Source organism: Branchiostoma belcheri, unplaced genomic scaffold (assembly GCF_001625305.1).
Source record: "Branchiostoma belcheri isolate BF01 breed outbred unplaced genomic scaffold, Haploidv18h27 scaffold211, whole genome shotgun sequence".
Taxonomy (NCBI): Eukaryota; Metazoa; Chordata; class Leptocardii; order Amphioxiformes; family Branchiostomatidae; genus Branchiostoma; species Branchiostoma belcheri.
The window spans coordinates 67622-83609 of record NW_017803614.1 but is presented as its reverse complement, the minus strand read 5'-3'; the positions used below and the strand labels follow the sequence as shown (position 1 = coordinate 83609).

The window sequence follows — 15988 nt, the reverse complement described above, 5'->3', positions numbered from 1 at the left end:
TGTTAAGGTGGACACTGATGTACGGAAACATGCAATTCAGCCTCCGGGCTGCAAAATGTTTTTAATCAATAAACCAGTCATCAAACCAGTCATAAAAACTAGAGAGGTGAAAAAATGGAAAAAATAAAACCATATATTAATATCTTTCATAAAACTCTGGAGTGAGCAACCCGAATTTGCATAAATTATATTATAATAAAAAATAACACACTTATGAAGGAAATTATATGTGCAAGGTGTTCCAGTAACCCCCATGCAGAGGTTAAATTATCGATATTTTTTCTGTACACAAACTGCAAGTAAGTAATAATCAAATTGTGCCTTTGAGCCTCCCTAACATAGAAATAGCGCGTCTTTTCCTAATTACTGGAAGTAGTTTCATGATTTAAGTCAAAAGTCAAAACATATTGTAGTGATGTGAACTAAGTAAATGTGTTAGGACTGCTCCACCCACGCATACCAAGGCAGACCAAGCCCACGCACCAGTAATATAGAGGACAGATGTTAGACTTAGCCCGCATACAATCATGTCACTGTATGAGCACAGTGGAGTACAGTCACGAAAACTTCTCCGTTGTGAGATTCATTACTGAGTATTCTTGAGTGTTGGAGAGACTTTACACATATGATCCAACACGTATCATCTAACACAAAGAAATCATCTCACCTAGAGCTTTTGACCAGTCATTCTGGTCTTAGCCCCTTGTGGGCCTTATGGCTAAACTCCCTCGGCGTGTTATCTCTCTATTTGGCCAATTTCTACTATTTTCCAGCCGCGCCCTCAAGCCTGGTAGAGGCTACTCTGGTCTTCTTCAAGTGAGACTTTGTCACGTGGCTTTTCTGAGGTGTGACTTGTTTATAGGATTCCTTTGACCCAGTGTTGATGTCACACTTAAGAGAAGCCACGTGGCAAATCCGAGTGACTCGTCAAAAGTTCTAGGATATTTCTTTGCGTTGGAACACAATGTATTATCTTTAAACACATGTATATTCACATCCATGTATTTCCAGTAGCTGATTCAGCTAAAACAGCGGGACTGTCAACCTTACACGTGGTGATGATTGCCGCGGTGCCATCTGTGGCACTACTTGTACTGGGTGTAGTAGCGGGAATTCTGGTATACCGGCGCGGTAGAAAGAGACAAAGCGACGACAATGAATTAGAAGAGTTTGACTTTCATCCCGATATTCTAGGTATATGATATCATGGCATACTTTCGGTTTTGCCATTCTATTATTCGGTACCAATGCGCAAAGCTAATGAGTAAATATTCGTGCTACATGTATGTTACATGTAGATGTATTACGAAATCTATCAACAGGTAAAGCACGCAGTATTAATCAATTAATAAGAATTTGCGTTGCTTAAAGCTTCCCTGACTCCACGTATTCTCTTATGAATACAAATACATATGTTTTGTATTCAATAAGATAGAAAAAGTGGGTATACTGATTATGAAAACTGTTGTATTACACCGTGAGCCCAATTGAAGACACTCATAATGTTGTTTCACTGATTTTGTTCCCAGATGCAAAATTAACAGATTTGCGCAAACCACCTCCCCCGCCTGTGCCGGCTCGGCCACAGTTCCTGGAGTACGAGGTAAACCCGGATGATCTGCGACTGAATGAAGAGATCGGCAGAGGGGCCTTCGGAATCGCCTTCCTCGCGACTTTAAAGAGAGCTGTTGATGGCCTTCTCACGGAACAAACAGTGGTGGCCAAAACTGTCCGTGGTAAGTCAAAGTCAGCTGGTTATTACGATACTCTATCTTCACTAACGCCAGGAGCTTCATTGATTTATTTTGCCACACGTCTTCAAGTCAAGGCGCGAGGATGCTACCGTCAAACTCTTCACACAGATGCTACGAGAAGACCATCCCTGACATGACCTTGTCCCTCTCTCCAGATCTACAGCTACCGGTCGATCACTCAGGAACAAAAACACTATCTCTATCCCCCCGCCAGAACAAAAACACTACAGAACTCTTTCTCCACCAGTCAATCAGACTCTATAACCGGACTGTAGAGATAAGAGTCTGGCACAAGATAATGGACCTTGTAAATAACGGGGTTGTACACCTACTGTACTGTTTTTATAGCTGCTGTAAACATATATTTTTTGACATTTTATCTTGTAAATATTAACGCCATTCAGGCAACATTGTATGTCATGTTTGTTATGTTTGATATCTTAATAAAGAATTGAATTGAATTGAATTGAATAATGGCTGAAAGCATGGCACACAGCACTTAAGCAGAGAAAGTTAGCCTTTGGTATGATCTGGCCCAAATGCAAAACAAGCACTCTACCCCCTGAGCAATTGCACCGGTTAAGCTTCATTAACTGTATCAACAATGAAAGGTTTTTGTTAAATTTGCAGAGAACGCTAGAGAAGAGGAGATACAAAATTTTATGCAAGAGGTCGACACCACCATCACCCTGAGGGGCCACATCAACCTGCTCGGTCTGGTGGGCTGTTGCACAATGTCCCACCCTCCCTACCTGGTGACGGAGTACATGCTGTATGGAGACCTTAAGAACTTCCTACTCAAGTGCAGGAAGGTAAATGTATATACCATCCGTTTATATCCATCTAACTTTAATGTAGATATCTTTGAATTTGTTCTTTTTCTGCCAGAAATGGTTAAACTATCAGAAAGCTGCTGGCTCTATTTTATTAAATGAATAACCATAATGATGTACAACTGAAGTTTAAAAAAGTACTTGTAAAGTTATCTGCCAAATTTGTTGTTATCAGCCACCCATTTCAACATTTTAACCCTATCTAGACCGGGGGGGGGGGCTAAAAAGTGCCCGCGCCAACTTTGATGTCACATAGCGTCTGAATGGCTAGGGCTAGAATGACCAAACTTGGTGACTTTTCCTAAAATATTGTTGGCAACAATTTTCTATCATTGAAATAAGATAATCATTTCTTGTGTTGCCATGGCAACGGGTTTCTGACAGGCATTTTTTGCTAAATTTAGTAATTTTTGTTTCAAGAATAGAATTTTATGGGTTTTATGTCAAGTTACTCATGGTTTCTAATATTAATAACATCCCATATGAATTTATGTAAATTTTATCATTAAATATGCATAATTTATGCTAATTTGATGACGTCAATGGCCAAAATCCAAGATGGCGGACCATATCATTAGAACAGGTATATACAAGTTATTTTCCTTAAAATTTCATCAATACTTCCATTTCTTTTCCAAAAAGGTTTAAATGAAGGTCTTTGGTATGTTTACAATGTATTTTAGGCTTTATCACGAAAAAAAACTATTTTTGAAAATTCAACATTGATGATCCAAGATGGCGGATATCTTAAATATGTATGACGTCATTTTATGACGTCACCGGTGTTGCTATGGGCAACATAAGACTTAGTACACTCTAATATTCTGTCATAAACACTTTTGGTAAAGTTATGTTGAATACCATTTAGTTTTCAGGGAATAGCCTATCTAGACGGTTTTGGCCAATAAAATCCCATTAATGACGTCATAATGACGTCATATTACGTCATAATGACATCAAAATTGTAGATATGATAAATTTTAACTAGTACACCATCCTTGAAAATTTGGTAGCCATACGACATACCGTTAGCGAGTTCTGAGGGGGGGCCGAAAGAGCCCCCCCCCCCGGTCAAATCTTGCTCAAAAAAGCCCGGTCTAGATAGGGTTAACGTGTGTGTATGGCTCGATAGATCTAGAAACTGTTGGCCCATTTTACTTAATGTATTTCATTGTTTTGCTTGCTATGCAGCCCTCAAGCAATTATTTGCGATTTTGCAGTTACCAAAAGTTAGTGTTTGAAAATTAAATGTCCCTTTGGTGTTTGTGGTATGTTAGCCATTATAATACCTTATAATGAAGCCAGCTTATGTTCATGCTGACTCTTTTCATGTAAATCTACAGTTGAATGAGAGGCTCCAAGACAGCATGTTTGACTTTGACGACATAAAGATCTACCAAGTAGCACGACAGATAGCAAACGGAATGGTAAGCAGACAGTCTACACACACTATTATCACTGAGAACACACGCATATATACTGTATTTATAAGACACAGCCTTGTAAACAGAATGAGCTTATATCATACGCCTAAATGCTCTGAATTTTATCATGAACTGCAAAAGCACATTATCATCCCATACTACACACTTTATAGGCAAGATTAGTCTCATTGTTTGTTAGCAGTAGATGCAAATTACCTGGTACAATTGTTGTGCGATGGCGTTTAGATGTTTACTGAAGAAGACCAGCATGACTGGTCGAAAGCTCTAGTTGAGATAATTTCTTTGTGTTGCAATTGGATCATGTTTTAACTTTAAATATGTAAGTATCATAGATGAGCTTCCATTTTTATTTCTTTGTTGACCACGTTCATTCATGTACATGCATTTCAGACATGACGTTTGCACTTTTTGAATTGCATGTTTTCTGCCTTCCTCTCTCGAATCAGACTTACATTTCCCAGGCTGGTTACGTGCACGGTGATCTGGCCGCCCGGAACGTGCTGGTAGGAAAGGACCTGGTGGTGAAGATCGCAGACTTCGGCCTGACAACAGACATCTACGAGCGAGGCTACCAGCGGCAGAACGCGGAGCAGAAGATCCCCGTGAGGTGGATGGCGCCGGAAAGGCTAATGCGAGATGGCCGGTACACAAGCAAGAGTGACGTGTGAGTAGTTATCGCTTTGGATTTGTCCTAGATTTAGGTTCGTATACTAACTATAGTCTGGAAAAAAAAACTTGAAAGCATGCGCAAGCTGGTGTCTAATCTGAGGTTGTCGATGTAGTTAATTTGTCTCCCCCGGCTTTTTTGGCCTTTTGTAGGCTCCCAAAAGAAAGCTTGGATGCTCCAATGTGAGGATGTCTGACACAGTGTGCAGCTAGCTTCATTTTGTGTTTTGATTTTCTCGGTGTTTCTTGGAGACAACATCTAACAAACAAACAACTCTATGGCTCTCTCCCGCCCATTACGTCTGTAGTCCAACGACGTAGACTCGCCCTGGCAGGGTATGTACGTTTGTTGTTCGTAGTAACGAACCAGCTGGTAGACTAGTACAGTGGCTTCCTACTGGGAGACGTAGAGTGGGACGTCCTTATACTACACTTTTGTCTATGTTAGAGAGAGTCTCGCAGGGACTGCATTAGTGTCAGCTATGAGAGATAGGACATATTGGAGTAACTTTATATAGTGTACCTCACAGGATTCTTATTCCGGAGGCATGATGATGATGATGATTTTCTCTGTAATTACAGGCAAATCATGATATGGTACGTCTTTTTAGCATAATTCATGATCAAATCTAATTCTCACGCCCAGTTGGTCCTTCGGTGTGGTGCTGTACGAGATCGCTACGCTTGGGAACGTGCCCTATCCGGGTCGGGAACGCACGCTCCTGGAGGAACTCCGCACAGGGTACCGCGAACCACGCCCGCCTGGCCTCAAACAAGAGCTGTACGTGAAGAAGAATATTGTTTTTTTTTCCAATTTCATTCACATTTGTTTCTTGGGAATAATTCATTAATCATGGTGGTTTATAACGGCCCTCTTCACATGTAAGAGAAGATCAATAGCAGTGGTCATAATGAGTTTACAAATTTAAAATAAACCAAAAACTAATTCAAAGAGAAATGGTGAAACGTAAAGCTCGTGTACAAAAACTACAAGTTGGATAAAAAAATAGTAGTGTACTGAGAGACGATAGACATGTAAAATGGTGATGACAACAACCCTGTGTCTTTGGTCTACTCCATTTACAAAATTGTAACATTGTCAATCACCGATGACTTACACATATAAATAACCAATAGGTACGACATGATGCTGCGGTGCTGGCAATGGGAGGAAGATGATCGCCCGGAGTTTGAGGAGCTTTACGATGAGCTGGACGCTGTGGTAGAATTGATGGCCAAGGATTACATCAAACCCGGTTCCGGCTCCCCAGTGGGGGGTCAAAATGAGGCAGCAGAAGCTCTTGAAACCTCGTACGACGTCCCAAAGTCGGGCCGGATGGGGATGCAACTCCGCGTCACTGCAGACGTCTACAACAGCGAAGGTCGTGATGAAGTCGACTCACCCGCGTCCTCCAATGCAGAAGCTAGTTCCGCGCCAATAGAGAAAGATGTGGACACTGATAATGATACACATACAGCAGTTAACAAGTGCAAGGCCACGCAGCAAGACACCCTCTCGGAAAGTGAAGACCACGACCAGTTACAAGTGGAATCCTCCATCCCACCGGGTGCAGTAAGTATGGATACCAACGACAGTTCCACCGACTCCGAGCTGCAGGAGCCAGCGAATGTGCAGAAAAGTGAAACCCCGGCTACAATTGAGGACAGAACCGGTGACGTTCATTATTTCTAATGGCTTATTTTTTACAGAAGTCAGTTCTATGTACAGGATGCATTACTGTTTTGTGAAGGCATTTATTAACAATAGAAAAGGAATCTTTATCCAGAGTTTGAATATTGTGCTGCACATATTGATCGGCTGGTTACATTTTCTCGTCGTAAGCTAGTACCATTGAAGTCTATTAATCAGTGTTTAATGCTAGCCATGATTAATTATGTAGTGAATATGTCAGTTTCAAACTATTTTCGTGTTAAACATTGAATAACGTGCTATTCTAATCAGATATAGCATAGACCATTGTATTAGTTTCAATTTAAATTTTTTTTTCAGAATCTTACGTAGACATTTCTTTCTGTATTTTATCCAAGAGTTTTGTCTTCTAATGGGACTTTCCAGCTTGTCGGATTTTTCTGTTGGTGTCTGGTCCCCTTTTATTACAGAATCTTAATTTGCATAATTTGGTGTTTTCTTTTCCAGTAGTTTAAGGTAAGATGCCACGGAGCCGTGTAAGAATAGATTAGAGACTCTACATAAAACTAGTCCACGTGTCTTCAGGATAGCTATCAGACAAATCGCAAGGATATAGACACCTTATGCATCTACTACAGTCTCTACATCAAGTTCTCAGTAAGGTTAAGTCAATTTTGACCCTCCAGCCTAATTAACTCCTGCCCCAACTTTCATGCGTAATTTACAAATTTCCTGATGTTTTCTGTCCAAAATTGCTGACATGTTTTGATGATGCATATTGTTAAGATACAATCTGACCACATTTGTTTCACATATACCTTATCCATATCTCAATATTAATATAATAAGCACTTGTCAATTTAGCTACCTTTAAACACCTCGTGCTTCGCACAGACATCCTTTTTAAAGACAAATTTGGTATGTACGCATTCAGCAAAGAAAACTCTACAACATCCCGTTGAGGCTGTGTCTAGAACTATAACTAGAACAAAGATTTTTCATATTATATAAAAAAATTGTCAAAAATATGCCATCGGAAATATTCATGAAGGCATAGCTGAGCACTTGAATCCTCCAAGATAATGGTCTCAACGAGAGATTGTTGTACAACTTGTCTTCTTTCCAACCATCTTTGTTGTAAGTTAGAATAATATAATCTGAGCATGCACCACTTGATTAAAAAATGGACTACAAAATTTAGACTTTTGGCATCCCTAGATGTGAAATATGACCTCTTTGTTGTTATTTGGGAACAATATGGCTAATCAATTTGTTGACATAGCACCTCACGGTAGGAGAGCAGACTACTGTAATTACTGATTTTTTAACGATACTGATATGTTCACTGTTTTCACGGTCACTTCTGTACCGTGAACTCATCAAACCGCTAACACTCCTTCGCCCGAACAGCAATAAATTAGTCACGTCTTATGTTTTTCATGTAACGATGTTCCGTATATTTGATAACAATTGAGCTACTGTTGAGTATCAAAATTATTATAATGCTATAACTAATATTCGAAATTATACATGTATTATGAGACACCGAATCGCGTGTCAAGTGGAGTCAACTGCGTACAAAAATCTTAGCGTAACGTTACACGGCACGGCCCGGTGCATGAGGTCGCTTATCCCATCCCGATAAAATGCGGGCACATCCACAAATTATTTGATCAAAACCTGAATTGCTGGGATCTAGAATGTTACTGGGTTCTCCTTAGCGGGAGTTCTTTATTGTTTTGATTGGTAAAACGCAGGGTAAATACGCTAAAAATTTAGCGTGGGTACAAGACAACCCACGCCGAGGCCCGTACTTCCGGGAAAAGTGCTCACTAAAATCACGTCGAAAACGCCCAAGTACACAAACATGTTCACAAGTATGGGAGGTGTATGGGAGGTGTATAAACAATTCTTTTTATCTTATCAGAAGTTTTCAAGTGCAACATACATACACATGTGGTTTCCATAAAAATTAACATGGTCATACCTATCATAAAATGTGACTTTTCAAATAACAGCAGTGCCTTTGGGGGGAAAAAACTAAGCAAAACGTACATGTGTATCCACAACTCTCAACAAAAGAGACAAAACAAGACAGTCAACCGTTACCCGTGTACAATGTACATGTAGGATATGGCTGGGCAGGAGACGCCATTTTGAATTGCTCTGTCAACACGCGTACGCATGCGTAGTGCTTAATCTCGCAGTTGACCTCGCCTGATACATATGTTTCAAAGTTTCTGAGTCAGCGCAACAGAATTGGGCTAAGTTGAAATTGCTCCCCTGGTCGTTAATATTTTCTACCAGCAAGGGTACAAGTTCATCACAGTTTGATTCGAGTCTTGAATCACACTGAAGTAATACGCAGGGCCAGGGCCTTGATTATAGTGAGGGAATCTCTACATTATTTACAATTCTAAGTTACAATTATAACGTTACTGGTTTGCCGGATGGGAAGCTCAGTTTCTGCAAGGAGGTAAAAAAAAATCTGATTTGATTTTCTACATTTATGGTTTCTGTAATTTACCTGGAAGTCTTGCAAAATTATGTCTTATGCCAGGCTACAAGCCTATGATATTTATATAATATTACAACAGCTGAGGCTCTGTATGGATCTATAATAATGTGCCTTTCTTTATGTCGAAATGTTGATCTATCAAAGTTAAACATTTGAAATAGTTTATAGACACAGGAAAACGTTTTGAAGTGGCATTTTTAATTCCTTACAATACACATCCTATTTTGGTTTTCTAGACAGCCAAGCACCAAGGCCGTTCACACTCCACAGGGTGCCAGGTAGCATCCAGCGGCACCCTACCTAAGAAGTTTTCACACTGGGTGGAGAGGGGGCAATTATCGAACAATGGGGAAAAATTGTGAAAATTGCGGTCAAAGGTGGTTGCTATGTGTTGCCAAGGGGAGCCAACGCCCATTTCACTGGGGGCCCAGAAAATGACTTAACCCTATTGAGTTGATGTGTATAATATTGCATATTAAGATAGCTCCTGTTTCTAAAGCTAAGAACGATATGATATAAACAGATATTTGCTACGATTTCATAATATTTTTTGATTTGAGTAAGTTGCAGATCTTACAGTATCTGAGTGCAGTGTCCATTCTGGGTATGTGTATCTGTACGGCCGGTATTACAGCCCCTCGGTGTATAACACACAACTTCGCAGGCACGCGGCGTGGTGGCAGCTACACCGAATGGCTCGTTACACCTATCTAACTCTAAACATTGTTTCAAGCTAACAGTCTAGTGATGATGCCTCTACTGTACTTGGTTACAGTATTAGAACCTTAAAAACATTGCTTGAGACAACACATTCTAGAAATGCCATAGAACGGCTGTTCCACAAAGGGCACTGTTTTGTTTATCGTATATACCAGCGTTATTAGATCTAAGTAGAGATACTAGTAGTAGGTTAAATAAGTATATTGTATACGTAGAACTTCATGTTAGCAGACAGTTTTATATCACTACATTCTTTACTCATTGTTGTCGTCAATGTGTGTTTGCAATTGGCCCTCGGGCATGAACTTGCACCAAAGAACTCTATATAGTGCATGTTTACATAGATGAGACCACTCTCACATGTATATATTAGCCTTGGTCATGAGAAGCATACCAACTCTAATGCAACAATGTATCAATATCCTTCTCATAGTGCTGCATTGCAACAATCTACAGGGTAGATTCAAATGGTTTATATCAAATGTAAGATTGCTAAACAACAGTTGCCACCTGGCAGCCAAGGCTGAATTATGTGTGACTATTTACATTGCTAACAAGACAACAATATGTATAACAAGGGGGCAAGACAACCTAAGTACTAGTAACACAAAGGCTATAGAATTAAATTAAATCTAACATGACAGGTCGGTAGCAGATTGGATGAAGATATTACACATAATGTTGGGTAAAAACAGTGTACATTGTAGGATAAGCACGTTTGTGTTGTTTATTAGGAACCCAATTAAAAAAAGAAAACAATTTCTTACTCTTCCTGAATCATGGATTCCTGTTCATTAAAATTACGTCATGATAAAATATAACAATGCCACCATCATCACGTAATAACTACAATGTATACAACACTACAATATAACCACTACAAAATATTTACTTAATGACTACAATGTATGCAACGCTACAATATATAACAACTACAAGATTCTTTCATAACTGCATAGAAAACACAAATTGATGTTATGTTAGTAGTAAATGGTTTATTGATAAACAAATAACAAATCGGCCTTGCAGCAATGGCTGAATTGCGCCAAAGTTGACAATCATCAAGTACAGTAAAATCAATAAAAAAGTATACATTATTATACATCTATATACAAAGTTCAAATATTATCAACGTCATTAACAATACTACGTGGTGGTTGGAGATCAGTACAATTACAGAAAACAGCGTCATTGGAGTCCTTACAGGAAAGGCTGCTCTTGAACAGATCATAACATTTCAATTTTACAGTCCATTGAGGAGTTTAGCCAACATTGGCTTCGCACTCGTGGTGTATCTTTTGGTCCCTCTGGCCTGGGAGTACTGGAGCGAGTTCCTCAGCTGCCGACCGTGCAGATCTCCCAGCCACAGAAGCGGGGCGACTGTCTAACCTTTTTCGCAAAGTTCATGCAAAGATTGTATTCAAAGTATATCAATGATTTAGGTGATGTAGTTGTAGAGAATCCCAAACGATTTTGGCCATTTTTTCGTACCAAAACCAAGTCTAAATCCTTACCTAACAAACTGAAACTTCAGGATGTCTATGCAGAGTCTCCTCAGGATAAGGCCGACATGTTTAACCCTAAACAGTACACCTTGGGTCCGCGCGGACCCCAGCACTATATATTCTGTAATATCTTTTTTGTTTCTAAAGATTTTTTTCTGAAATTTTAGGTAATTGTCACCCACAAAGTTGTCTCTCAATACAGTGCAGAAAAATCCGTTTCTACCATTTATAAAAAAATTATATCTGATTTTCTTTTGGGGTCCGCGCGGACCCCAGCCAGCTTTCGATCATAATGGATACACTGGCGTTCTTATACATTACCTAATTTCCGTTTTTATATGTATTTATGCACTCATCGTATGTCTACCAAGTTTTCAGAGAATGGTGTAGTAATAGAATTAAATGTTAATAACTTTGGTGTAATTATGACGTCAGATGACGTCAGAGCTAATAATATAGTCCGCCATATTGGATTTTGACCAATGACGTCATTAAATTAGCATATTCTATGCATATTAAATGATTAACTTATACTTATTTATGTAAGATGTTATTAATGTTGGAAAAGAATTGTAATTTAATATAAAACTCAGAAAATTTTTGTTTTAACCAAAATTACTTCTATTTTTAAAAAAACTGCCTGCTAGAAACCCGTTGCCATGGCAACACAAAAAACATCAACTTACTAGTATTAACCCTACCTAGACCGGGGGGGGGCTAAAAGTGCCCGCGGCAACTTTGATGTCACCTAGCGTTTGAACGGCTAGCCGTAGAACGGCCAAACTTGGTGACTTTTCCTAGAATATTGTTGGCAACAATTCTCCATCATTGGAATAAGATAATAATTTTTTGTGTTGCCATGGCAACGGGTTTCTGACAGGCATTTTTTGCTAAATTTAGTACTCTTTGTTTCAACAATAGAATTTTATGGGTTTAATGTCAAGTTACTTATGGTTTCTAATATTAAAAACATCCCATATAATTTTATGTAAATTTTATTATTAAATATGCATACTTTATGCTAATTTGATGACGTCATTGGTCAAAATCCAAGATGGCGGACCATATCATTAGAACAGGTATATACAGGTTATTTTCATTAAAATTTTATCAATACTTCCATTTCTTTTTCCAAAAATGGTTTAAATGAAGGTCTTTAGTATGTTTACGATGTATTTTAGGCTTTATCATGAAAAAAAACTATTTTTGAAAATTCAAGATTGATGATCCAAGATGGCGGATATCTTAAATATGCATGACGTCATTTTATGACGTCACCGGTGTTGCTATTGGCAACATAACTTAGTACACCATAATGTTCTGTCATAAACACTTTTGGTACAGTTATGTTGAATACCATTTAGTTATCAGGGAAAAACATATTTAGACGGTTTTGGCCAATAAAATCACATTAATGACGTCATAATGACGTCATATTACATTATAACGACATAAAAATTGTAGATATGATAAATTTTCACTAGTACACCATTCTCTAAAATTTGGTGGTCATACGACATACCGTTCGCGAGTTCGTTAGGGGGGGGTCAAAGAGCCCCCCCCGGTCCCCCCATGTCAAAAAAAGCCCGGTCTAGGTAGGGTTAAACTAATATGAACTTTTTTCCAGAGACATTTTAGGAAAGGTCTCCAAATTTGATACTTCTAGCGCAAGCCGTTTAGCCGCTATCTGAGATCAAAGTTGGGCCTCAAAAGCCCCTTCAGTCTGAAATGGGTTTAAAAATCGGGTATTTCTTCTTGTCTTCTTTTCTTCACCAAAAAATAGAAAAAGTTCAAAATATATGATTTTTGTATGTAATGTGGACACAGAGGTTCCCACATCAGTTTGCAAAACAATTGAGCTGGTAGCATGTTGATAATTTTTAAAAATTAGCAAAAAACTCTTCTGATGTCCGCGCGGACCCCAGGTGTACAGATTAATCAGTCCGGGAAGGTGTTCTGTTGAGGGTTAACAGGTTCTTTTTCTCCGTCTTTAATCACACGGAGGAGGGACCCACGTTGCCAGACCTGAACGGAGACATGATTGTAGCTGATATTTCTTCTGTGTACTTCTCTGTCAACAGTATTGAACATATTTTGTCTAATCTGGATGTAAATTAGGCCACTGGACCTGATTATTTACCTGCTATTGTTTTAAACAGATGTGCGGGTGTATTAGCCCCTTCCCTGGAAAAACTATTTAAACTGTGTATGAACATCGCTAAAATTCCAAGTATGTGGAAAAAAGCTAATATCACTCCTGTTTTTAAGAAGAAGGAGGATAAGAGTGTCGTGTCGAATTACAGACCAGTCTCTTTACTATGTATTACAAGCAAAGTTTTTGAAAGGTGTATCCTTAACTCTCTTTATCCGTTATTGTCAAACACCTTGTACCCCCTTCAACATGGTTTTATTAAGGGCAAATCCATTACTACTCAATTCTTGGAAGTTTACGATGAAATTGGAGCAGTATTGGACAAATCTGGGCAAGTAGATGTAATATTCTTGGACGTCTGTAAGGCTTTTGACAGTGTCTCTCATAAACTCCTAGTGCATAAACTAAAATCTTTTGGGTTTTCTGGCCAGCTTCTTGCATTATTTGAAAACTATCTTTCAGGCCATTTACAGAGAACTGTCGTTGAGGGTCAGACGTCCAAGTACTTACCGGTGTTGTCAGGCGTCCCTCAGGGATCCATACTAGGTCTTTTTTTATTCCTGTTAGCGTTAATGATCTACCGGATTGTGTTCGGTTTGGTCGTATGGCTATGTTTGCGGAGGATGCCAAGTGTTTTAGAGAAATTACTTCCGTTTTTGATTGTATCAGATTTCAATCGGACCTCGATCGTCTTGCAGCCTGGGGGGATGCCTGGCAGATGAAATTACACCCTTCTAAATGTACAGTGATTAATTAGTATTACTCGTATACCATGTCCCGTTCAATACTCCTATAGTATTGCAGATTCTGTACTCAACCGATCCACCAGTTATGATGACCTAGGTGTTCATGTTCAAGAAACTCTCTCATGGAACGCACATGTACTTAGGAAGGTGTCTAAATGTAACTCCACACTTGCAATGATTAAGAGATCTGTAGGATTTAACGCCCCTTTCTCAGTTAAACTCAATTTGTACCGTGCACTTTTGATAACGCATATAGATTATTGCTGTCAGGTTTGGGCACCGCATACCAGATTTCTTCTCCGCAAAGTAGAAAGTGTACAAAGACATGGTAGCAAGTATATAATAAAAAAAATTACATATTATGTAATAACTATGAAGTTAACTACAGGGAAAGACTAGCCAGAATCCAACTGTTGCCTTTGTGTTTTAGACGTGAACTTTTTGATATTTTACTTCTCTTCAAATGTTTTCGTAACTTTTATAGTATTAATATTCATCATGTACTTAATATTTCAATACCCGTTGATCACTTCGCTACTCTGACCAATACCAGCTTGTACCACGTCCTTGAAACATTTACACATTCTTACTTTAGTAGCATTGCACTTATCTGGAACAAATTACCGTTACATATCCGCCAGCACACGTACTCGAGTCTCAGTTCAAACTCTGTAAAAAAAAATGTTAATATCTCACTACACTTCCCGCCTAAACGACACCTTTATAACGAAAAATGTATGTACCTGGACCTCCACTTGCCGATGTGCCATCTGTTTATCCACCTAGCGACTGTTTATTTAGCTTGTTTTATTATGGGAAGTGGTGTGGTGAAACCATATTGCTTTTTCTGATGTTTCTTCTCCTCCTCCTCCTCCTTCTCCTTCTCCTCCTGCCATTTTTAAAATGGATTCAGCTTCTTCATTTTAGGGCCTAAGGTCCTGAAATTTGGTATGGAGGTACAGTGGGCAAATACCCCTAGGCGTTTTTTAAATGTTTGTGATACAGGCTTTTAGAATGGTTTTATTTGAGTTTTTGGCTGTATTATAGCTAATGTATTACTCGTGTTACGTGTGCCATGTTTACCACGTCTGGGCATGAGTCATCACAATGGAATGCAGGGCATCAACCAATAGGCATGCAGCTTTCCTCTATACTTCTTGCTGATTGGCTGTTGGGATTTAACTTGATTAACACCTGCACAGAGCATTTCCATACTGACAGTATGTCTGTATTCAAGTGTTTTGGTAGGTATTTCAAGCTTTCCTGCTCCAGCATTGGAATGCGGGGCATGGAGGTTTTTTTTTTTTTGTAAAATCAACAGTTTGCATTATGCAATTAAAAATCCTAACCAATAAAGTAGGGAATAGCTATCCAACTGTTGTTTTAGTTGTATTTTACTTCATATTATAGTTATATCAATGTAAATCATTGTTTTCCCCTGTGTTTCTCATTCTTTCCCTGCCATGTCGTAAAATGTGGTGAACCCATCGCTGTATTTGCTCCAAAGCAAATATTGGCCTTTCTAGTTTGTATTTGTTTTTACATTTTTTTAATTGCTTGTACTAATTATTATTGTGTAATTTCATGTGTCTGTAGGGGAGTCGGCCTCGGAGAGGAACATACTGTTCCTGTTGCCGTCTCCCCTCAGAATTTTAGTGGAATTCTGTGAAGTGGAATAAATAAAATAAATAAAATTGTGTCTGCGGTCAGAAAGAGGTTCAATTCCAAAGTTCTCAAGGCTTCCAGGTATGAAGTGTAGTGTCGGCCCAACACAATCCTGCAAGCACGTTTCTGGACTCGTTGTAGTCTGACTGTTTGTCTGTTGGTGAGTGCGGCGTTCCAAACTAGGGCTGCATACTCAAGCAGCTGTCTAACATAGCCGCAGTATACGGTGGTGAGGTCGACTGATGGGAGACCAGTCCGTCTCAGTCTGCACAGTAGGAAGAGGCGCCTGCTTCCTTTTGTCACCATGCTGTCCACCTGTGCGTCCCACCCGAG

At 39.1% G+C, this 15988-nt stretch overlaps 1 protein-coding gene across 1 annotated transcript; it reads left to right on the top strand.

Annotated features, from left to right (window-relative positions):
- Positions 1-1058: 1058 nt before the first annotated feature.
- LOC109469913 (tyrosine-protein kinase SRK3-like) lies at positions 1059-6391 on the top strand. Its single transcript, XM_019768673.1, has 7 exons — positions 1059-1194; positions 1530-1736; positions 2385-2566; positions 3940-4014; positions 4479-4696; positions 5345-5479; positions 5836-6391. Exons 1-7 carry the CDS (start codon positions 1059-1061, stop codon positions 6389-6391), a joined length of 1509 nt encoding a protein of 502 aa, XP_019624232.1.
- Positions 6392-15988: the final 9597 nt, after the last annotated feature.